Genomic DNA, 24,141 nt, shown 5'->3' with positions numbered 1-24,141 from the left:
GCCAAGTAGGATCAAATAAACCAAGCTTAAGTAGTGGACAGATGTCTGATTTTATTCATAAACGCGCCCAATAAAAATGCTTCAAACAACATTTTTGGCTGAAATGTAGCCTTTGGCTACGGTGGTGTCGGAAACTTTGGATCGTGCTTCAGAGGTGATGAAGAGGACGTTTGCTGACCATAAATGGATTGTTTTAACTAGATCAGTGGGAGTCTTCACTGCATGTTCCTTTGTCTTTTGGTAACAGCTGAAACATTTGATCCAGCAAAGTGTGATTAACTGAAAAGAGATTAGAGATGCTGCTGATTATCAAACACTTTTCAGCTGTGAATCTACATTGCAGTGGCAACGATAAGTTCAGCTTTCCACTAAAACTTTAGTCTGAAACAGCCTTTGTTGTCCAAAGTCCAGTCATTTAACAAATTTTTGCACACATTCACATTTCTGTCTCCTTTTAACATACAGCCTGTAAAATATTTTAACTATCCTCCCACATGCTCACTTGTTACATCATCCCTGACAGCACATTTCTTGTTTTTCTCTCTAATCTCTTGAGGAAACTTCAGCCGAAGCAGAGCACTCCTTTTCCCAGCTTCTTATAATTTGATATATTTGAAAAAGCGTATTTTATTTTTTATTACAGATGTGAGGATACTTTTCAGTTCTCCTACGAACCAGTTTGAAACCGATTTGCGATTTTAGTACTGAACTCTGTTGTTGTCCTGCAGCTTAAAGGTGGAGTAGATGTTTATGGGAAAATGTCGTTCAAGCAAGTTACATTTGGGAAAAAACAGTTCAAAGGGCCACCACTTTCTTCGGATTCCCGCCCCCAATTTACACCTGCAGAATACAGGAGAATGATGCAACAGACACTGTCAAATAACCATAAAAACTAGGGATGTTTAGTATCGATATCGATTTACCGATACAGCCAAACTCATAATTTCTGATACCAGTATAAAAGAATACCAATATATTCAGGGCCCCCCTCATGCAAAAAAGAAAAACTAAATCATTTTAGGTAACTAACATATTTCCTATAATGCATACTTCCACTTTCCTTATATAGGAAACTTTTTACAGATTGGCTCAATGAATGAACGGTATTAGAATGTTTACTTTGTGAAGGGCCTTGAGATGACTCTTGTCAGGATTTGGCGCTATATAATACAATATGTGTTGTGTGTGCAAAATAAGACTACCTGACTAAGTTTGGCCACTTGTGCAAAAAACTAAAATATCTCAAACTCTTGATGTTTTGAGTGAGAGGAGAAGCAGCTAAAGAGTTTGTATGATATGTGCATGGTATGTAAAAGTTGCAATTGATATAGTACCATCTAGTGTCCTAGAACACCCCAAGGCGATTTATAACACAACCAGTCATTCACCCACCCACACTCACACACACACACACACACACACACACACACAATGGTGGTGATGAGCTACAATGTAGCCTCAGCCGCCCAGGGGCGCACTGACGGAAGACTGCCGAAGACCGGCGGCGGCCCCTCCAACATCACCAGCAGGCAAGGCAGGTTAAGTGTCTTCAAGGTTTTTCCTGCATTCAAATTTGCGTGGCAGCCACCTCCAGCTAATTTTGTGCCGCCCCAGCCTGATTTCAATCTGCCCCCAGCTATATGGATGTTATTTTAACTGCAGTTGCAGCGTTGCGCCACTACACAGGCGCTGTATCAGCAGCGGTGCACTGAAAAGCACTAAAACCGCTGCAAACAAAGATCAAAAATTGCTTTTTTCGCTAGTTGGTACAGATCTATGGTTGGTGCTATTGACTTACTGATTTTCTCCCAGGCTCTTCCATATCAGAGCAGGGCTGTACAGTGAGACGAACAAACTGTCTGCGCGTGTCTATTTTTACATGTAGCACTGGTGCAACATCTTTGAATTACTATTTTGCCCAGAACTTTATTCAACAAAAGTAAGTTACGTGTAAGAAAATGCTTTTTACTGGCACACAGTGTGGTCATCTGGATGCAGTGGAGGAAAATAAAGGAACCAGCAAAGGCACAAAGGCAGAACCGGTCCAAAGTTTGGGATCAAAAGTGCAGCTACACGCAGGTTGGCTGATGCTAAAGCTAACGGGTAGCTGTCTCATGGTCAAGTGGCGCACAGAAATATATATGATGATCGTAAAACTAAGAAAGACTAAACTCTACAAGCGGATGAAAAGTCCCCACCATCCTGTTTATTCTGCATCCTGCAGCGCTATGGATCAGAACTGCTGCACACAGAAGCAGGATGTACAGCAAGCCATTGTAGTATATAATTCACAAATGCTTCTATCTTTGAACATAATTTGAACTGGATTATTGCCAACCCGTACATAATAGACATGCCACCATTACATTGCTAGTGGCTGAAATTAAATGTTATTACCATTCCCAATACAAATGCATGTTAATGAAATGCATTATATTTTTCTGGATATATTTATGTGTTATTTTGACTAAGATGAGTGTTATTAATACAAACCTAAAATGTTACTGAAATGTAGGTCAAAAATGTAAAAAAAATTAACTATAAATATCAGATGGGAAAAGGGAACTAAACACCAATCTAATGCATATTATTGAGCCTTTTATAATATTTTGCCTTTAAAAAAGTGATGCAGTTGAATGCACAGAGTATGCATGTGCTGGCGCATGGTCAGGATGGTACCACCTCTGCCTCAATTTGAGCCAGGAAAAACCCTGGTCTTGCCCAAGGACACAACTGCAGTAAAGTTAAGGGAGGCATTGGGTCCCATTTTTAAAGTCTTTGGTATGACCCGACAGGATATGAACTCTGATCTCCCCGTCCCAGGCAGTTGCTACAGGCTGAGAACGCAGGATTTGTGCCCATAAAGGGGTTGGCACAAAGTGGGAGGGACAGTCGGGGGAGCAGTTTGATGGATAGACCATGATCATTAACAATCAGACGTAATCAATGATTGGATGAGGTATTTTCAGGACTGTTCATTTTAGAGGCAATTAAAATAAAAAAAATTCCCCAACCATTTAATTTATCGGTTGTCATCAATATGTGAAAAGCATTTCTAGCAACATGTAATAAAGGCTCCAGGAAAACATCTCATACCCCGCCTTTAACAAGGAGCCGTAGGCATCTTAGAAATCTTCAACAGCTAACAGAAATCAACGACCCAACCCAAGCTGTGGTTGTCAGCTGAAGGGGTTTGGTTTGGGCTGCGATTGGCTCAGAGGTTTAGTGGAGAGTTGTGAGCTTTTGCATCGCTGCGAGGGATTTGAGTCACGAGGTGACAGGCTGAGGGATCCTGGGGATCGCAGATATTTCACTGAATGTCATGGTGGGCCTGGTTAAGACCCCACTTCCTGTCTCTGATTTTTTCTGACATTTTACTGCACACACACACACACACACACACACACACACACACACACACACACACACACACACACACACTTACTCACTAATTGTCAGATAATGTTACTGTCATTTCTCCTGACACCCAGCTCTTGTCAGCTTCCATGACTCATTATTTCATTTGTTTTGTTTTTTATTTATTTGTTTGTGTTTGTGTGAAGAAAATGAAAACAAACCGTTCAAAATTTGCAGTAATTTGCAGCTGCATTCCGAGTGCGAAGTACAGTATCAGAAATCTGTGTTGAATTAATGCACACGAATTCTCTGTTTTGACAGAAACCTCGGGAAGTCAGGCCTGCGAGTTTCCTGCCTTGGATTAGGTGAGATCAGCAGTCAAACGCAGGAGTTTGCTCATTCTTACTTTGCTCTGTGTGTTTGCGTGTTTGGACTGTAACCCCGCCTTCCTGTCATCCTCCGTAGGAACATGGGTGACGTTTGGGGGACAGATAACAGACGAGGTGAGAGAAGGTGGATTTAGTTGTCCATCACCAGTCAAAGCATTATGTTAAACTTAAAGTCAACATTCAAATACGATCCCATACTGTTTATGATACCAGTAAAGTCTTGTATAATCTGTTAAAGCAGAAGAATTTCCCATCAGGCTTACCCCGTCTCTATTCCCCACCCCTTGTTTTCTCAACAGATGGCAGAGCAGCTGATGACTATGGCCTATGAAAATGGCATCAATCTGTTTGACACGGCGGAGGTCTATGCTGCTGGGAAGTGAGTATCTCCTGTGTGGCAGTTCACTTATCAGCTAACAGTAATGGCACACCTCACCAAGCTGCTGGCAGCTGATAGATTAGGACTCCACCTGCTACAGATTATATACCTTCTGAGTGTCGCTGTCAGGTGTGAGTCTAATCCAGAGTGGTGTGCAGTCACCTCATCCTGGCATTCAGGTGATCAAACTGCTGCTGGATTTGTGGCAGGAATAAGAATATTTGGCTCATACCTGCTGCTAATGCACAGCTCCAGGTACTGGCATGTAGCTATTTAGTGTTTTTATGTTATTTTGGGGCTTTTTATTTCTATAAATGAGCTCATTGTGTCAGTTTGGAGGGGAAATAAACTAGATTAAATCAAATTCAAAACTTTGTTCAAGTTGCTGGCAAATGTCGCCTCATAAAGCAAATTCAAGATCTGATTTATTGTTGTTTATTCAACTAAGATTCAGTTCAAATATGTCAGAGATAATCATTCTTTATTGGTTATTTTAAATGAAAACTTTTGACCATAAAATGATTTTAAAACCCAGACCAGAGTCATAAAAAATGTATTATTTTTATTCTGTAGCTCTGACGAAAACACGAGCCATAACATCAGCTACCGAGAACCTGCCTGTCTCACGACGAGAGCTACTGCAGCAGAAGGATGAGGAAATAGGACTGCACTGCCTGTTCTGGTGCATCATGGGATTTGTAGTTTGTAGTTGCTGTACTCCTGCCAGCCATTTATAATACAGTGCCGGTACTGACTGTGATGTATGTGTGGCATGCCTCGCAGCAGTGATGCAGCTCTTGTGCAGAATGTGGCCCCTCGTGGAGCATGTGTCCAGCGTATCGGGGACGGGGAGGGGCTGTGGATGGCTGGTGTTTGAAGATGAACATATATTTTTCCAGAAATCTCTGCGATTTCGACTAATAAATTACCAGAAAAACTACCGGTATGCACCGTACCCTAGAAAAAAAGTCCCAGTATGCTGAGAGTGGCGGTACTGCGTACCATTGCAAACTGTCCAGCTTAAAGCACCGTGTTCAACAATCCTACCACATTCAAAAGGGAAAGTGTTTTGCTGTCAAGATGTCATGACTGTGACTCTCTTCCAGAAAATGATTATGAATCCATAATTGCACAAGCTTGGCCTGTTTTAAAGGCATGTGGTCTAACACTTTTGATCAGTAAAACAGTTTGTTACAGTTTAGGCGAAAAGGTTTTCCTCAGAAACGTTTCATGTTGAATGTCTACTCGGAACCTCCTTAAGATCCAAACATGCAAAAAATGATTTTTATTTTATTTTATTTTTGGTAAATTTTTCAATTGTTCTTAAACTTTAGTAATTCAATATCTTAATTCTGCTCTAAATAAATAATAATAAAAATAAAAAAAACATGTCATAAAAGTTGCAAAACCAATAATTATCTTAAATTTTATTCTTTCTGGTTTATTTGAAAATCCAACTTGGGTTATTTAAAATGATCCTGTGGTTGAATTTGTGTTTTTGAAGGTGCAAAAATAAATAACATGTCTCCCAGCCTGCATGAGGATCTGAAATCACAACAGATATGTTTGGTTCTAATTTAAAAGACAGGCCCTGGCGATGTTCAGCCTCACAAAGCTGCCTTTCCACTGGTTGTAGTGATGGTTTAAATCCCATTGTGGACTAATCTGACTTTGTAGTGACTTGGGTGCTTTGAAATAATCTAAGGGATAATCCTTTGCAAACAGTATATCTGATTAACTGCAGCAAGTCCCTTTTCTTTCTTAATCCCTGAGGAATATTTTTGCTTTTTTATTGCATTTTGAGAAGCGCATCAGAGCGCCTGGGAAGAAATTGAAAAAGAAAAGAAGCAGTTGGTCTCAGCGGTTGTCCTTATTTCTCATCTAATGCCTCCACAGCTGTTGTCTGAAACGTGTCATCTACACACGCTTCACTGTTCTAGTTGTTTCATGTCGGGGAGGCCAGGAAAAACCAGCACAGAGCTGATCTATGACACAAGTATGTCCGCCCCGGTCTTTGATCAACGTGCCTCTATGAAACAGGCTGCGGTTAAACAGAAATCTGCCGTGTGTGTCGGTGGCGTTTGTGTGACAGCGTGTCACACAGCTGAGGTTTGAGTTGCACAGGTGCTAATCCTGACAGCTTTCACCGCAAAGCACCACCAAGGAGCTTAAATCGTGCACACAGGAGTAGGACAGATCACACCCTTTGTGCTGTAGAGTGTTACTCAGACGAGTGTGTCGTGTTGTGTAGTGAGCTGCTATGATGTCGACTCCGTCAGCATGAACAGATAAACATGATGTATAAATTGTTGATTGTGGCTCTAAAAGCAAAGCACAGTCATATTCAAATATTGATTTTCCTGCTTGACCAACATATCTGCTCAAAGCATGGATCAGAGACGCACAAATGCAGATCCCCCGCTTATCCAGCTGCTGTTGCCATCAGCTAACACCAACGGCATCTGGTTGTTCGTAAGTCTGCAGGAAGTGTTCCGGATTTCCAGCTTTTCTCTCAGGCTGAACGTTTTTGCCTACACAAATTGCTGACATTTTGCAAAACCGATGCATAATTCCTAAGAAATCTTAAACTAAAGGAGTATCATTAATTCACAAACAGCGTACTGTTACACAGCTGTCAGTCGCAGCATCAGCTCAGCTGCAGAATAACCTATTTAATGACCGGATGAAGAGTCAGAATGGCTCCGGGCCCACTACCTTATATCTGGGCGGTGAAACTGCTCACATTACACAGAAAGTGGCAGCCCTGGAGGTATGTAGGAGACACACACTTAGTGTAAGCTCAGGAGCATGGACATTACTGCCTTCGGTAGAGTGCTTCAGCGGTCTAAAATCACTGTCCTGCTGCGGCTGCTTGGATTAACACAGTGAATCATGCAACACCACATGGGGCGAAGAGAATGTTCAGGGAGGTATTATTGTTTTATTGACATTTAAATAAAACAGCAGAGTAATTATGTAAATAATGTAGGAGCATCCAATAGAAAGAAAGCAGAAAAAGCGTCAAGAGACACAACATCACAGAAGTTATTAGTTTATTAAAATGTTCATAGCATGAAAAAGTAATAAGATGTAACTGCAAACTACTGGGAACTTGTTATCTTCTATGATTTAATAAAACTGGGTCAGTGAGGCTGAAATCTTTCAGCTGTTATCAGCAGGTTCAGCTGCCTGAAATATAAAGGATGGGAAGTGTGTAAAAATAAAAACATACAGGAACCGATTATTTGCTCAGCTTTAATAATCGAGCCACTCAGAAGAATCTGAAACGGAGCGAGAAAATGATGTAGAAACAAAAGAACCGCTTTACAATCGTGTTCAGGTTTAGTGGAGAGTCACATGAATAACACACTGGTGTGTTATTGTAATAACGGGACCAATTCAGATCAGTTTGACTTTATTGGATCAACATCATTCAACATTAAGTTTGTCTTTTTACATATTTAATATAAAACTGGAAAGTCAAGGTATGGTCATCAGGCCTGCGAGCAAGACGAGTCGTTAGCTCAAGGCTTTTAAATATGAGTCTAGCTTTATTATTTAGCCCATTAAAACCTCAGTCTTGGTTTTTATAAACCCTCTAAACCAGCTTCAGACCAACAACATGGTTATTGTTCAGACACACAACCCCGTATTTCTCTGATAGGTTCTTCTTTCGTCCTGTCCCACCTGTTCTTTTTGCTGATTGGATCTTTTTTCCGTTCTTCCATCTTTTCCGTGTTTTGATTGGATTTGTCGTCTTTTATTCATAAACAAATATGATGATCAAATTTTGTCGTAAATAATTTTTACAGAAGTACAAATTTAAGATTTTGGTTGCAAAAAATTCTTCGTCACAAAAAATAATATATTTTGTCAACAAAATGAACACTGGTTCACAATCATCATTTACTATTGCTGAAAACATTCAAATATGTCCGTCAGATACGCCCATCGTACCTTTTGGGACTAACGAATAATGGTTGGAAAAGTTTTCTATATCGCCCGCCCACCCTTAGAAAGGAAGCTGTGTGTGATTGTGACCTGGTAACGACTAAATGAAAAGCAGGATTTTGAAAAGTGCAGTAGAGAAAGTGTCCTAACAAAATCTTGATATGATTCATTCAGATGGTTTGGAGCTAAGAGTCACAGAACGTTGGGTGCTAGGATGATGTCGATGCCAAAACAACCAAAACAAAGCGGAGACTCACATCGTACATCAGGGAGAATCCGCGTGTTCCGAGCTTTATCCGTTCTTTCATAATCCGTTGTTGAACTGTGATCGGCAGAAGCTTTTCCGGTTCGCGCCTCACTGTTTTTACAGCAGCGGCCCAAAACGATCTCCTAACACAAGGATTTTCTGCTTCCTGATCATGTGATGTGTGCGGATGAAGATCGGCTTTAGAGCTGAGATATTTGTTCTCACGGTGCAGGGGCTCGTTCCGATGCCCACAGTAAAAAAAATAAAATAAAATGACGGCTTTAGTCGTCATTGGCCATGAATGAGTTAAGATGCTGCTTGCACATTTTATCCATATTTGTAGGTATGATGGGATGCAGCCTGACAGCAGAACGTGTTGCAAAATTCCTCATCCTTTTTGCTCTTTTGACCCTATGATCCCAACCCAGGAGACTTCTCACCACTCGGTGGGATCGACACAAACTTGGTGCCAGGAGCAGGAGATGTGGTGAATTACGATCCATGCACCTGTCAACACCATTAAACTGTTTAGAGCAGCTAGCCAAATTCATCCGAGCTCAAAATGAAAATGAATGCGTGTCTTAGTGTCCAAAAGCCTCTTGTGTACAGCTGTCTCACCAGGAGGCATCACATTTGTCAGGGTGAGAAGACCTCAGAGATGTCCCACTGACACCTTCGTGCCCAGCCCTAATGAGCCCCATGCTGAACGTAATGTGGCTCATTAACACCACTTTAGCTGCTAATGAGCCACATGGTGGTGGCTGAGGCCCCTGGAACCAGTCTTACACGGGTGCTCTTCAGTACCTGTACAGATCCGTCCCCAGAAAGCCACTGGTAAACGATCGTATCGTTTCAGGAACTATCTTTATTTAATCTCTTCTCTGTCTGCTTTGCAGGGCAGAGGTGGTGCTCGGAAACATCATAAAGAAGAAAGGATGGAGGTAGGAGGCACACTTTAATCCGGTTTGGTGCTTTTTAATTTCCTTTCTCCCTCCAGCCTGCCTAATCTCATATCACCTATCAGGAGGCTGTGTAATGTGACGTTCCAGCTCACAACACATCAAGATTAATGCGGCCTCTCACTCCGGCGTCTCCTCAAACATGGTGAATAATGGATGAACTTGTGCTTTGTCGTGCACCTTGTCGATCCTGGATTGACATTTGCAGACGATCCGAGATCGGCGTACGCCCGCGTTCCACATAACTCTGCTGAAGCTGCACAAAATAAAATGAATAATCCTGAGCTTCCCATTATTAGCGTGTACCGTAATATCAGCCATATTTAAGCCAAGCGTGGGCTGCATATATCACCAACTCCACTGCTTCCTGTAATTCAGAAGGTTTCTTTGGCAGGTGTTCTAACAGATGTGCTGTCATCCTCCATTTTTAGGCGTTCAAGCCTGGTGATAACAACCAAGATCTTCTGGGGCGGAAAGTAAGTTTTCATTCACTTGTTCCAAATGAAAAACTATCCTCCTGTGCAATTTCTCCTGACCCGTCTGATGCTGATGCCCCCGGTAACGGGATCGTATGTCACCCAGACTGATCTGCTGTCAGCTTCTTTCAGTAAAGCTGAATGCATCATCTCGTATTTCAGAAAAACGGATCGGGTGATGCAGCATCAGCGCGGGGGTCAGATCCTAGATTATTATCTTTAACTCAGTCTTCTTCTTTTTTCTTAAATAGAGCAGAAACTGAAAGAGGTTTATCCCGGAAACACATTATAGAAGGTAAGAGTCATGGCAGTGTGTCAGTGGATTAAATGTAATAAATTACATCCTAATTAGTGCCTTCAGTTTGAGGGGATCAAAGCTGCAACTCAACAATCAGCTTTCTCTGGAGTTTATTCTGGTTGCCAAGACAACAGGGGGAACATAACAGCGTTACACTGAGATTTACAGCTATTTTGATCATGCACTTTAATATTGTATCTGTTGTTTTCAGGTTTAAAGGCTTCTCTAGAACGACTGCAGTTAGACTATGTGGACGTGGTCTTTGCCAACCGACCCGACCCAAACACTCCAATGGAAGGTAACTCCTCTCCCCGTTTTCTTCTTATTCAAAAATAAACCTCCTGTTTGCCTGGATGACTACTGCAGCGTGAGGAGCTGGGTGTACTAAGCTCTTGTAACGGAAGCATCTATTTTTACATGCTGCGTGTGGTCCGGGTGCTTCCACCTCCACAGTCAGAAGGATGATAGATACTGATGCTGGAGACCTTTAAATGGCAGAGTGCTAACCATGTGTGGGCTCAGCTGGACGCTCGGTATCCATCTGCTGTGGCGGTTTAGTTCCTCTGTGGGTTAAAGTTGAACCAGAGGTCGTTTTCTTTATTCTGTTCTGTAGTTTTTCCTGCCTACGGGCTCTTTAGTAATACTTCACTGTCACGTTTGGGAGAAGTAGCCGACGGTGTTCGGCGGGAAAGTCAGTCTTCACGTCTTAACGATTTCTCTCCGCTCACACGGACAGCTTTGAGATCTCGGAGTTCCTCGTGGTTGAGTCAATCTGGTGTGTTTTATTGTGGCTGTAGCTATAGGGGTAGTTAATAGATGGATGCAGGATTACTGAGGGTTGATGCAATCTGCTTTTATTACACTCCCGTGCTCCCGCTCTTGTCTGAGACGCCCGATCGTTATCTAACCCATTTCATGTTCTGCTCTGCAGCCACACTCAACGAGGTGTCACTCTGACCACTGAACAGATGGAATTTAGAGCCAGCTCGTGTGAGATTATGCTCTTACATGACAGATATGGCAGTACAGCAAAAATTCAATCTTTAAAGGTGCAATATGTAAAAATTCCACAGTTAAATAATCTCAAAACTGTCTAATGACTCAATCCTGTTGGATGGAAGGTGATGTTGAAACAGATTTTCTCCATAGATGGCTGGGGTGTTGTCAGATTTTCTCCTTTCAAAAAGTCCAAAGCGGGATGTAGTCTTTGTTTACAGTCTGCCCTGCCACCATACTTCCTGTTTCCAGAGCCAATTATATGTGAGCCCGCAGGGTTGCAAAGTCTGCAGTGTTGTGGGAAAAATGTTCGCCCAAAAGTTATTTCTTTTACCCCTTATTCAGATATCGAGTGTAGAAGGCTAGAGGCTAACGTTGAGCTAACAATGCTAACAGTTAATTAGAAAAGTTAGTCTGCTCTAAAAATATCTCAAGCTACTTCAATTACAGACAACTTGATATTACAGTGATATGCATGTGTAAACTGAGTCAGTCATGGTATTTTACAAGCTAACAACCCTACTGCAAACAACCACACTTCCTTTAATGCCTACCGTAATAAGTGTTAAGTGCTCCCTACCATAAAACACCCAAGAGTGCGAACACCAGATATGTTTTTATCTACTTATGAACTTACTGTGTATGACTCGTCTTTGCTCATCATCTGCAATCTTCTGTTGCTGATCCATAACTGGCAGCAGCTGCTCAGAGCGGACTTGTCCGTTTTGACACATGGACTGCAGTACCCATATCTGACCACAGGACAGCTTTCTTACTTCATGCAAGGCGTAATCATTTTTTCTTGAGATAAGTCTTTCATATTCCTGCATCCATATTACAGGAAAAAAACAAGAACTTCATCTCTGACAGATTTTTAACCCTCAGTGCTTAAAATAAATAAGTCGTCATCCAGTGTGTCAGCCCACTTTGTGTGAGATTAAAGATTTGAACGAGTGCGCTTATGGTTGTCATCTTCTATTCATTTCACTTGGCTCCTTTTTTCCAACAGCATGTTGTAGATTTGGAGAGAGAGGGGAAAATAAAGGCTGATTCTGGTAAATTTTGAGCCATGTTAGGATCAAATGTCATGCTCAGGAGGACTCCTAGCTTTCTAATTAACATAATCAGCTTTCATAACCCCCCTCACTCCAACTGAAGTGCAAATGATAACAAACATGTCTTTTGAGATGAGAGAAGCAGCAGATGCATGTACAGTGTGGGTTTATACAGTAGAGAAAACCCAACAAGGTCACACTTTTGGCGTGTTGATGAATGTGTGTTCTGCAGAAACGGTTCGAGCGATGACCCATGTGATAAATCAAGGCATGGCCATGTACTGGGGGACATCCCGCTGGAGCCCGATGGAGATAATGGTGAGATGATTTGGTAAAGAGAAGCCCCCGCTTAGCTATAATGATGCACAAGCCTGATTCGGGTTTATCGCTGTTTTCCTTCAGGAAGCGTACTCGGTTGCGCGGCAGTTCAACCAGATTCCTCCCATCTGTGAGCAGGCAGAGTATCACATGTTCCAGAGGGAGAAGGTGGAGGTGCAGCTGCCAGAGCTCTTCCATAAGATCGGTGTGCACTCAAGTATTTATGGCTTTAGACTGGTAAATAGGTTTGCAGGTGTTTACTGTGTTTAGCGGTCCTGATAGTAAACAGGTGTTGTTCCCACTTCATTTGTCATCACACGATCATCGTCCTTACTACATTTGAGGAAATTATTCCAAAGAAGTTTTGAAGCTGTGAAAATGGAGAAAGGAGTCTACTCTTTTTAAAACTAGACAAATAATTAGGAAATTGACTCTTTTATTCTTGAATATTACAGCTTCACTTTTAAAACTTTTGTAAGTAGACCCATGCTTCCTCCATCATTTCTTCCTGCGTCAAATCACAGAAACGTGAAGGAGAATGGATGGTCATTTGTTGTCATTTTCAGTTGAAAATCAACAGTTTTTTGTAGTTCATTCTTTAATTGGATACAAAAGACAAAAAAGGTCTTGTTCTTCATTTTTTACTTATCGTTTTTGAAAGCCATCGGTCACTCTGAATTTAACGTGCAGGCTGAACATGAAAAGGGTCACCTGCCTATCTCCTGCACTAGCTACTGATAGAAAAAGGACGGTGAAACTCTAGGATTTGAAAATCCTCACCTCTCTACCTCAAGCTGTTGCTTGGACTTGCCCATCTTGGCTCGCAACGGGGAAGGCTGTTGTTGTTTTAGCACCCAGGAGAGAGCAGAGAGAGGGAGGAGGAGAGAGAACGTTGTGACTAGTAGAAGTTAACTGTTAGCATTAGCAACTCCACCACACAGCAAAAAATCCTCAAGCCTTGTTTTGTTTTATTTGTGGAGATAAAACATCAATGTTGTAAAGCCTAATCGGCGGTAGTGCCACGTTGCTGTTAGCCAATCAGGAACGAGATGTCCGAATATCAGGAAGTAAGACTCCAAATCCCGCCGTCTGAAGCTACTTTCTCCTCCAGCTGAATTCTCCATTCCATAACTTTGATCCAAGACAAAAATAGACCTTTTCTGTTTTTGTTTCCAATAATAAAAATAAACTTTTAGTCTTTTTTTTATTTTCAGCTCAATATTAAAAAATGAAATGATCAAATTTTGTTTCTTTCCTGAGGTGTGGGGGCCATGACGTGGTCCCCGCTGGCCTGTGGGATCATCTCAGGGAAATACGACGGGAGGGTGCCTCCATACTCTCGAGCATCTCTAAAGGTAGACACCCTCCATCCCCCTCATCCGCCTGCTGTGTACCGCCCGCTCCGGTCGTCTGCCCCCCCCCCCACTGTTCTATGTTTCCCTCCTGTTTGTTTGTTTTTATCGTGTTTTTTTGTCTTTCAGGTTCTGAAACACCAAAAACTGTACCTGTGTTTTCAGTGCTGTGTTGTCACCTCGCACTCTGCACCTCTTCACAAGCACGACATCGCCTTAATGTGTTTTAGTGTGCACACCTGAGCTCACCATGCAACACAAACACGAATAATAACATCAGCAGACTCCGATAGCTTTGATTTTACTCCATTAGTTATTTTATACAAAATATGTGTAATTTATGGATTTTGTTTTGAGAACGCAGCTTTTGGGAGATAATTTCCCCAAAGGGACAAAAAGGTAAATACGATATTGATATATTTTTTTGGCTAATGATGTGTAAGACTCCACAGAGAGCATACAAATATAAAGTTTGTTTCACCAACAAATCGAAAAGACAGATTTCATTGATGTTTATCATCTTGTTGAATTTAACTCAAAATGAAGACCAAGAAGCCTGCGAGCGAACACCTGAGTGTGTAGCGTAGTGTCCCATTGTGACGTGGTGGCATGGTGTGTGTGTGTGCGTGCGTGGACCATGTGTCAGCCAGACCTCCACCTTGTCCTGTTGGTGTTGAACAGTTCCTGCTTGGCTCACTGTTGCCTGTAGATGTTTGTTCCATCTGGTGCTGATGTGTAACCAGCAGCTGATTCATTCCCGAGTTGTTGTAACAAGCTGAACGTTCGGCTTTTGAATGAGTGACAGTGGAAGACAGTCACGTGTTTGAAAACGGGCCCTGGTGACACGCGAGCTGCGGTGCAGCGGTGTGAGCAGGGCTGTGTTTTTGAGCAGGTGTGCTGTGTTTTCGACAGGGCTACCAGTGGTTGAAGGACAAGATCTTGAGCGAGGAGGGCCGGCGTCAGCAGGCGAAGTTGAAAGAGCTGCAGGCGATCGCGGAGCGGCTGGGCTGCACTCTGCCCCAACTCGCCATCGGTACGCAGATACATTCTGCTGCTCTCTCTCTTTCTGTCTGTCTGTCCGTCCCTCTGCCCGGAACTGGCCGGGGTCAGTGGCGCTCTCACCGCTGTCCCGTGTGTGTGTGTGTCTTCACCCCATTCTGCTGAATGAAACAATGGTAAATCAAGTCTCCAGATCTGACGTGCGAAATATGTTTTTAGACGGATGTGAACTTTTTCTTGGTGTTTAGGTGCAGGTGTTAGCATCAAAACGGCGTCCCAGAGATGAATCTAGCAGATTAATAGATTTTTTAATTGATTCGAATTGAATGACATATCAATTCACTGCCGGGTGGCAAGGTGAGAATCTGCTAATCAGATAAACAAAATAAGGCGAGCAGCCATGAGAGAGCTGCTGCAGCACCAATTATTGGCGAGGCGATGAGTGAACCTGGGATTTTTACAAACTCACAGCAAAACTGTGTCATTAATTAATTTTCACAGCCTGTTAGTGGACAGCCTGAACCGGTTTGATTTCCATGAATCCTTTTTAGAGCTTCTGAAGGAGGCAGCACAAGGATTTGTCCATGCAGCACAGTCCTCTAACTCTTGTTGGCATTCTGGTGTTGAATCAAAATTGAATCAAAACGAGGTAACAATGACATGCTAATGCTAAATTGAGGGTTTAGACTGTAGATATGACTAGAGATGTGAGTCTCTTGGAGGCCGTCTGCTCGTGTGTTAAATAGACGGGGAAAATTCCTTTTAACGTTCTTTTCAGGCTGTTTTCTCAATTTGTGTTGAAACAATCCTACTATTTTTGCAGCCATATTTTCACTCCCTTTATGCTTTAATCTACTTACAAGTGTGTCTTTCTCAATTGCAGGAGCGTTCAGTTGTGTTGCATAATACAGCTCAGAGTTAAAACGGGTATTTTTGTGTCCCGAGTATTCAGAGCATCACAAAAACGTCAGGTTTTCTTGTGTCGTCAGTGGAGTGTGGCACTGGAATCGAACAAAATGCATTTATAAATCATTATGAGAGCGGTTTGTCCCGCTTCATCTGTAGAAGTGTTTATCATCAGGGAGGATGTGTCCAGGATGTCCTTGGAGAAGGGTCTGATTGTGTGTCACGATGTGCAGCATATGTTTGTGGCTGAATCATGGATGTCGTGTGTGTGTGTGTGTGTGTGTGTGTGTGTGTGTGTGTGCGCGCGCGCACGCACGCACGTGTGTGATGGGGCTGTCATCACTCTTTGCCTGATCTCCTGCAGCGTGGTGCCTACGGAATGAGGGGGTGAGCTCGGTCCTATTAGGGGCATCCAACACGGACCAGCTGATGGAGAACATAGGAGCGATTCAGGTAAGACGTCGGAAGACTTTTCATTGGTTAAAGTGTGTGTGTGTGGGGGGGGGGTTCGTGCCTCCCAGTGCGTAACTGCAGCCTCTTGGGTAGTTTGCTGCTGCACGCTCTGCTGCTTTACTGTACCACGTTAATAAGGTCAGCTGAGTATCCGTTGCCGTGGGGATTGGAGATGAGCTCTCGGCCACTTCTTCCTCTGCTGATAGGACTCGCTCTTTAATGGGGTTCTCAGACGGGTGGTGGTGGTGGGGGGGGTTTAGGTCCTCTCCTCACATGTGCTGCCTGCCAGAACGAACATCCCTGCTCTCCTCACCCTGGTGCTGTGTGTTGATGCCCGTGCACTTTAAAAGTCCCCCCCAGTACATAAAAGTATTTCCATTTTAAAATGCTACGCTCACATTTCCTAAAGTCTCTGTTTTGTATAATAAACTCTGAAATAGACTAAAGTTCCATCTGTAGGAACTTTTCTCACCCCAAGACATTGAAAAAGTTTTTTTTCTGCCTCTGTTTGGAAACGTTTCATTTTATGCAGTTTGTGAAAATGTTGGAACAGCTGTCAGAAATATCCAGACCTTAAAATCTTCAGATTAAAACAACCTGGTAATTATTTTTCTGTTGTTTTTATGCTGAAAAAAATCCGTTTGAGAATAATTTGCTAAGAATTTTTTTTTTCATTAGTGTGAATCTGAATGTAGATAAATTGTACAAAAATATCTTTTTCCCTTTAGCACCACCCACAGGCCATGTTGTGAAGCTACATCTTGTGATTTTATTAAAGAGTAAAAAATACCCACATGTGCGTTTGTCCCACAGGTTCTACCGAAGTTGTCGTCATCCATCACACATGAGGTGGACAGCATCCTGGGGAACAAGCCGTACAGTAAAAAGGACTACCGCTCCTAACGGGAGGTGCGGCCCCGCCCGGCAGGGCTGCACCCAGCCTGCAGCTGCAGCGCCCCACCTTTGCCTGATCCTCTGTTTGCTTGAGCTTTTACTGAGTGAGACCCTGGCGCATGAGTCTGGCCTCACCGAGGCCACGCAGGGCACCTCATTTAGAGTTGCGGAGATAAGAAGAGGGAATAAATACAGGCACCTCCACAGGAACGGGACGGGTTGCGGATGAGTAAGAGAGATTAGAGATATGCGCTCACAAGTAAATTAGTTACACATTCTATTCAGCCAAAAGTATTTTAAAACCATAGAGAAAATGTAGGTAAAAGTATCGTTTTAAGAAAAAATAATAAGCACATGCTTGCTTGGCAGCCAGATTTCTTTTATTCATTTTTTCCAAAATCTTTTTCTAAAACTGAATGCAACTTTAAAAAAAGAGGTACATACTGTATGAATATATGAGAACTGCTGTTGCACATGTACCATAGCCATGCGTTTGTTCTGAGACGTTCTGTTTACAAACATGCGTGTACTGTAAAAGTCCGTCGAGGTTTCTCTGAAAGGAAAGTTATTGGCCCTTTTGGAGGGCTTCAACAATCAGCACTTTAGTACAGTCAGTACAGGTGTTAGAGGGTGGTTCTAGGGAAGGGAGAGGATGGGTATGGACGTCGTCGTCTCACAACCATTGCACTATAGAGTCTCGTAGATTCCTCTCCTTGTCCTCCCTGTGTTTTCACTGGCAGTACACTTTGTCCAGCCTAGACGCTCCTGATCTGTGTCCTGACCCGTTGGCGTTCTGCCGCGACGTTAGAAACTCGGGCTGCGCTCGTCTGTTTCACTGTGTTCCCCCGCTCGTTGCACAGGGAGCGGTCACATCTTACCCAAACCTCTCCTTGATCAAGTTTTGTTCAAGTATTTGCCTTATTTAGCAGTTGGATCAAACTGTGCTCTTGGCTTTGGCGTGGGCGGGCAGCTCGGCGGCTGGCCGCTCATCACCCCCTCCCCCCCTAGAAACGCTGGCTGGTGGAAACTGGTGCATGTTGCTGGGAGCGTCCAGTCTTCTTTGATGAGCGGCAGCAGCTCAGGGAATGGAGAAGGTGGTTTAGGGGAGGTTGTCTTTATGTCTGCGGATGCTGGAAAGGGCCAGTGACTTTTTAAGCGTGGCTCGAGCCAAAGATTCTTCATCTATTTTTAGCCGACACACTCCAGTGTTTTTCTCACCCTCTGCAAGAATATAGGAGTCATCTTGAAGCATGTGCTGTCCAGCTTATCTATTTATGGTATGGACCTTCCTCCTTATGTATATCGTTACCCGACCAAACGAGTATGCCCTTCATATAACCAGAATGCGTAGTTCGGCTAAGTGCTTTAGGACTGGTAAGGTTTGTTTAAAGCAGCAGATGATCTGACATGCATCAGTATTATCTCAGACATCACGACGCCGCCCCACATTTTAGTTTTCATCCTTTGGGGGCTCTCTTACCGTGATTAAAGCACAAATGGACGTAAGCATGTGATGACACCCTCAGCATGGGCCTTCTTCGCCTATCTACAGGATGAGTAAGGAGATGCTTCTCAGCTTCCTAACACGTGTAGATTAAACTTTAAAGCTGATAAATTGTTGATTCTTAGCAGAAATTTAAAAAAAAAGTGTGCAGATAAAACCAGTAGAGATGTAGGAGCTTCTCAGCTAACGTTTAAGGGATAATCAAAGTGACTGTGTTGGATTTGTGTGAGTGAGATTTGCAGTTGAACAGCAAAGCCATAAGAGGTCTAAGCTGTTGGTTCTCATGTGTGTTTGTGTTTCTGGACTGGGAACAACTCAACTGGTCCCACTGTTTAAGCCTTCTGTAACAACTGGTCTCTGTTGAAGTCTACTTTGATGTGTCTTGTTTGCCAGAGTAAAAAAAATGCCGTTTTCTCAGCGTCCAAAAAGAAAAACTTAGTTTGTCCGTGGAGTTCCTGTGTCTTGATATTTACGTCTGCAGGGAGTGGAATAGAAGTCTGAGACTAAAAAGGAAATTTGTGACATTTTGAAAGAAGGGCTTATTTTTTCTTGCTGCAAAATGAGACCGATACCATTCTTCTATCTCTGCTAAATATGACCATCAGCTTATCCCAGCACAAAGAGCAGCCCAGGGGGAAAACTGCTTTATCTCCATCCTGCAGTAACAAAATCCACCTGCAAGCTCCCTAATTAGCATATCGGTGCCCGTTTGTTCCATCCATACACAGAAAAGTACTACAAATCGTAATTTGATGAGGCTGTTATTTACTTGGCCTCGTGACAACCTAGAGACGACTAATGAAATTCAAGAAGTAATCCCTTTTAAACCGTGCTTCTCAAAAACAAAACGGTTATATAAGAATAAATACATTTTCGTGTCAGGATCTTCTTATAAATGAATTATGTGCTTTTATTTTGATAAAGCCCAACTGCAGTCCCTCACTATCCACAGGCTATATAAAGAGTGCTGGAACCTCAAGTAGGAGGAGAGAGAGGACGTTAAAATGCTCCAAATAGATCGGTCATTTTAGTGATCTTAACCCTTTAGTACAATACTGATTATCTGCAACTGGAAGGAGTTCTTTGAGCCTCTGGATAATGATCTTTGACCCAGGAGCGCTGATAAATAGCTTGGGCTAGTATGAGCAGTAGCTCATGCTAGCGTTAGCCGTTGCTTAGGTGTTTCTCAATGTCAAGGCGCCTGGCTTAAGAGGACATTGTCCTTCCTTGGTCAGAGAAAATGGTTAAACAGACTTACCTCACATGACCGTGGCAGTCATGTGACACGTGAGGTAAAGGTATAAGTTTCAGTATAAATGTATAAGGAGCCTTTTACTTTCTTAATTGTGTATAGAATGGTTAAAATAAATATGTACGCAACTTTGTACCCACTAGCCACCGAAGCTGCAGCTACTAACCAAACATGGATAACTGCTGTGGTCTAAAAATACATTTTAGATATAAGCCCAATAGCTATAATTAGTTGACTTACATTTAAACTGGAACTTTTTCCCCAAAGTAGCTGCCAGCTCCTGATCCACTAATCTTTTGCAGCGAGACACGTGCCATATATCCTTGGTCAGTTAGCTAAACGGCGAACAAACGGAGGACAGACGCCTCCGACGTTCCTGATGATGCATCTCCTAAGACATCAAGGCGAAGTTCCTTGACATTGAGAAACACCCGTAGTGTTGACAGTGGCTCATGCTAGTGTGGCAAGGTGGAGAAACGAGGGCCCGGGCGGGATTCGATCCCCAGACTTCCGGGTGAGAGTCACGCACGCCTACCAGTCAGCCAAAGGGACATCCCTTTGGCCAAGAAGCCAGGGCGCATAATCAATCGGGACACTGTGACAGGACGCTCACACTGCCACACTAGCATTAACTGTAACCTGGGCTAGCATTGTTCTGCAGCTTGCATAACCACAACCTCGTCGTTTAGATGCTGATGCTGGTGGGCTGGAACTCTCTCTGTGACTATTAACACATTATATTTTACAGAGGAAAGCAGGTGAGAGGAGGCAGACTTTTTGATTTGAATAACAAAATAAATGTGGTTTTACATTCTACTTGAGCTATTTTGCAGAATATGTGAACCCGACTACAAGCCACATTTTTATCTCTCTAAATTAACTGATGCACATGCAATGAAGCCTAAAAATAATTTAGTTATGATTTAAGAAAAGGAACAAAGCTTTTAACTTTGTTTCTGGTTAGACTTGAACCCTGGGACTTCTGATCCAACATATTCAGCTGGTGAATGGGAGAGTGGTGTTCGTTTTCCTAATCCAGTCAGAAATTTCAGTAAGCCAGTTTCACAAATAGTCTCTTTTCCTTCTAACAATAACGCTGTGCATTTCATGAGCCTTTTGGTTGTTTGAGTGTTCTGACCTGCTTCCTAAAAAAGTTGATGCAAATTTAAGAAAACACTGTGTGTGTGTGTGTGTGTGTGTGTGTGTGTGTGTGTGTGTGTGTGTGTGTGTGTGTGTGTGTGTGTGTGTGTGTGTGTGTGTGTGTGTGTGTGTGTGTGTGTGTGTGTGTGTGTGTGTGTGTGTGTGTGTGTGTAGCTCTGTGGGGGAAATCAATGCTTTAAAGAGGTCCTAGTTTCATTGTGTCCCCTGTTCTAATGATCCACAGATGGATGGAGCGTAGGTCACAGAGAATATATTTTTATGTTCTAGCCTTTAATGCCATAGAGAGTTGTATTATTGTCATCATGCTGCAGTATCTTGTCAGTAAGGTGTCTACTTGAAGACTGACAAATAAAAACTATTTTTTGTTAATGCATCATGATGAAGGCTGGAATGCAGCGTTGTACTGAAATCACTCTGGAGACAACTTCGCTAGAGCCTGGTACCTTCTGTACATACTCCAACCCTTGTACATATTTCTGGTTGTGATCACCTCTGCCTTTTTCTCTTTTTAGTTGGCTTTATTTTAAAGTTGCTTTATTTTTGATTTGTTTTTTTTTTGCAGGCGTTGCTCTCTGCACTGTGCTTGAAACGTAGGCAGGATGTACAGCGTTGGTCTTCAGTGAAAATAAAATTAAAATCAGAGAGACTGGTAAACTAAACCTGGGTGTGTCTGTCTTTATTTGGGATGTTTAAGAAGGTGGGTGGTTGGTTTAAAGTCGTTTTGCTCTGTAAACATCCGTTTAAAATATAAATACGAAGCAATTTATACACAACCTGTTCCAGTAACTCTTCAGATCTACTTTCTAAAACAACCTCAGCATCGGATTCAGTCTCTGAGTTGTCAGATGATTCATATACAGTACCTGCAACATAATCGCTGAAAGTGCTGTGGAGGCAAACACAGTCTCTCACTCTGCACTTTGAAGGTGGGAATATTGTCACTTTTATCCCGCTGATCCAGTTTGGAGTCTTGGCTTCTCATCAGTCTGTTTCCTGTTCATCCTGTCAGACTCGTCCTTTCACTTCAGCCTCTTCAGTAAAAACTGGCTCATCTGTTTTAGTTCTCCTGCTAGATGGAGCTGGTGTAATATGTTGCAAGTCCCCTCTGCTGCTCCCATGGGCATAGCGCGGAGGCCCCCCTGAAGAAATGCACACAAAGAGCCATGAGTCCCGCTCAGCAAGCACTCACATCCGATCAGAACAAAAACCACAGCGACGAGCGCTGCAGCGTCTGCAGATCTGCCCCTCACAGATGGTAACTGAACACTGTCAGCACTTATTTACTCTGCTTTCACCAAGTCAGCAGCTGGAGTATCTCTGTAGTTCTGACTCACCTGGCGTTTGCATACATTAATCATTACCTTCCTGACAGAGAAGTCCGATCCAGCTGTGAGGACAGAGGCAGCGGCCACTGCGACGGTCACACGGGGCCCCGTTCTCACACTCGCACGTCTCCGTGCAGTCCGGCCCGTAACGATCGGCTCTGCAGTCTGACACAAACGCACCGAGGTGGCATTTAAAACCGATCGATACCTTCACCAGGTGGAGGTGGTCCCTGGCTTCGAGCTCAGCTAATTGGTCACACAACAGAAAAATCTAAAGTGGTTTTCTGAGTTACTTCACAAACTACCTCTGAGACTGGGAGATGAGGGTTTAAATCCCGGTCGGGTCGTACCAAAGACTTTAAAAATGGGGCCCAAAGCCTCCCGCTTGACACTCAGCTTTAATGTAATCAGATGTGACTACACAGATACACACTGTTGTGTTTCCATTTAAAAAATGCATGTTTGTATAATAAATAGAAACTAACCTCAACCAGTTAATTAAAAAAGGAATTAAAAAAAATTCATGGAAACATTTCTTTAGTAAATAATTGACTTAATTGTATAAATTAAGACAAAAATATTTAATAGAACTTTATAAATGTCATGCTAAAAAGGAAGTGTGCAGAGGAATACAACACAATAAAACCTGCCCCATCTCCCTGACCTATGGGTAATTTTCATCTATCTAATGAAAAAGTATAACGTTACAAAAAGTCTTGTAAATGTCACAAATAATAAAGTTCATCCTACATTGTGAATCATGCATCATCAGTTTTGTTTCAACAGCTTTAAATGTTATTTTAGCATTTTGATTTCTCCAAGTCTGCTAATTTTATTAATAACATGACCAACATAATTAAAATGAATAAGTTATGTGATCCTAGAAGCTACATTTAATGTAAATCCTTCATTTAAAAAGGATAAATCCTTGAACCGTCACCTTATCGTGGTGGAGGAGTTTGAGTGCCCTAATGATCCTAGGAGCTATGTTGTCTGGGGCACTTAGTGCCCCTGGTAGGGTCTCCCATGACAAATTGGTCTTAGGTGAAGGGTGAGACAAAGAACGGTTCGAAGGATCTTTCATGGTGGTGAAAACGAAGAGTCGGAGTACCCGGCCCGGAGGGTTACCGGGGTCCCACCCTGGAGCCAGGCCTGGGGTTGGGGCCCGTGAGCGAGCGCCTGGTGGCCGGGCTTTCGCCCATGGGGCCCGGCCGGGCCCAGCCCGAACCGGATACATGGGCTCGTCCAACTGTGGACCCACCACCCGCAGGAGGAACATGAAGGGTCCGGTGCAATGTGAATCGGGTGGCAGACCAAGGCGGGAGCCTTGGCGGTCCAATCCCTGGACAAGGAAACTAGTTTTTGGGACATGGAACGTCACCTCGCTGGCGGGGAAGGAGCCAGAGCTTGTGGCAGAGGTTGAGCGGTACCGGCTAGATATAGTCGGACTCACCTCGACACATTGCATTGGCTCTGGAACCCGAGACCTGGAGAGGGGTTGGACACTCTACTTTGCTGGAGTTGCTCCGGGTGAGAGGCGGAGGGCTGGGGTTGGCTTTTTGTTAGCCCCGAGACTCTCTGCCTGTGTGTTGGGGTTTACCCCGGGGGACAAGAGGGTAGCTTCCTTGCGCCTTCGGGTCGGGGAACGGGTCCTGACTGTTGTTTGTGCTTATGGGCCAAATATCAGTTCAGAGTACCCACCCTTTTTGGAGTCCCTGGGACGAGTGCTAGATAGTGCTCCATCAGGGGACTCCATTGTCCTGCTGGGGGACTTCAATGCTCACGTGGGCAATGACAGCTTGACCTGGAGGGGTGTGATTGGGAGGAACGGCCCACCTGATCAGAACTCGAGCGGTGTTTTGTTATTGGA

The 24,141-nt window shown here is 43.2% G+C and overlaps 2 protein-coding genes across 14 annotated transcripts in view; one reads left to right on the top strand and one right to left on the bottom strand.

The window, feature by feature from the left end:
- The window catches only part of kcnab2a (potassium voltage-gated channel subfamily A regulatory beta subunit 2a), a 123,417-nt gene extending 101,812 nt beyond the window's left edge, over positions 1 to 21,605 (top strand). For all 6 annotated transcript variants that reach the window (XM_070549384.1, XM_070549381.1, XM_070549383.1 and 3 more), the window contains 13 exons: positions 3,679 to 3,722; positions 3,823 to 3,860; positions 4,046 to 4,125; positions 9,220 to 9,264; positions 9,714 to 9,758; positions 10,010 to 10,053; positions 10,268 to 10,354; positions 12,340 to 12,425; positions 12,510 to 12,630; positions 13,686 to 13,780; positions 14,690 to 14,810; positions 16,047 to 16,135; positions 16,949 to 21,605. In XM_070549384.1, coding sequence (XP_070405485.1) covers positions 3,679 to 3,722; positions 3,823 to 3,860; positions 4,046 to 4,125; positions 9,220 to 9,264; positions 9,714 to 9,758; positions 10,010 to 10,053; positions 10,268 to 10,354; positions 12,340 to 12,425; positions 12,510 to 12,630; positions 13,686 to 13,780; positions 14,690 to 14,810; positions 16,047 to 16,135; positions 16,949 to 17,038 — 985 coding nt within the window. In that variant the 3' untranslated portion in view covers positions 17,039 to 21,605. The remainder of the gene's footprint in view (positions 1 to 3,678; positions 3,723 to 3,822; positions 3,861 to 4,045; positions 4,126 to 9,219; positions 9,265 to 9,713; positions 9,759 to 10,009; positions 10,054 to 10,267; positions 10,355 to 12,339; positions 12,426 to 12,509; positions 12,631 to 13,685; positions 13,781 to 14,689; positions 14,811 to 16,046; positions 16,136 to 16,948) is intronic.
- A 1-nt stretch (position 21,606) lies between these two features.
- Positions 21,607 to 24,141, bottom strand: part of megf6b (multiple EGF-like-domains 6b) — a 71,035-nt gene continuing 68,500 nt past the window's right edge. For all 8 annotated transcript variants that reach the window (XM_015959050.3, XM_070549379.1, XM_054752338.2 and 5 more), the window contains 2 exons: positions 22,308 to 22,436; positions 21,607 to 22,085 (listed from right to left, as the gene is read on the bottom strand). In XM_015959050.3, coding sequence (XP_015814536.3) covers positions 21,952 to 22,085; positions 22,308 to 22,436 — 263 coding nt within the window. In that variant the 3' untranslated portion in view covers positions 21,607 to 21,951. The remainder of the gene's footprint in view (positions 22,086 to 22,307; positions 22,437 to 24,141) is intronic.

The sequence above is a fragment of the Nothobranchius furzeri genome, chromosome 3, assembly GCF_043380555.1.
Source record: "Nothobranchius furzeri strain GRZ-AD chromosome 3, NfurGRZ-RIMD1, whole genome shotgun sequence".
Lineage (NCBI taxonomy): Eukaryota > Metazoa > Chordata > Actinopteri > Cyprinodontiformes > Nothobranchiidae > Nothobranchius > Nothobranchius furzeri.
Note: the sequence above shows the minus strand (reverse complement) of the source record. Positions and strands in the feature narration are given on the sequence as shown.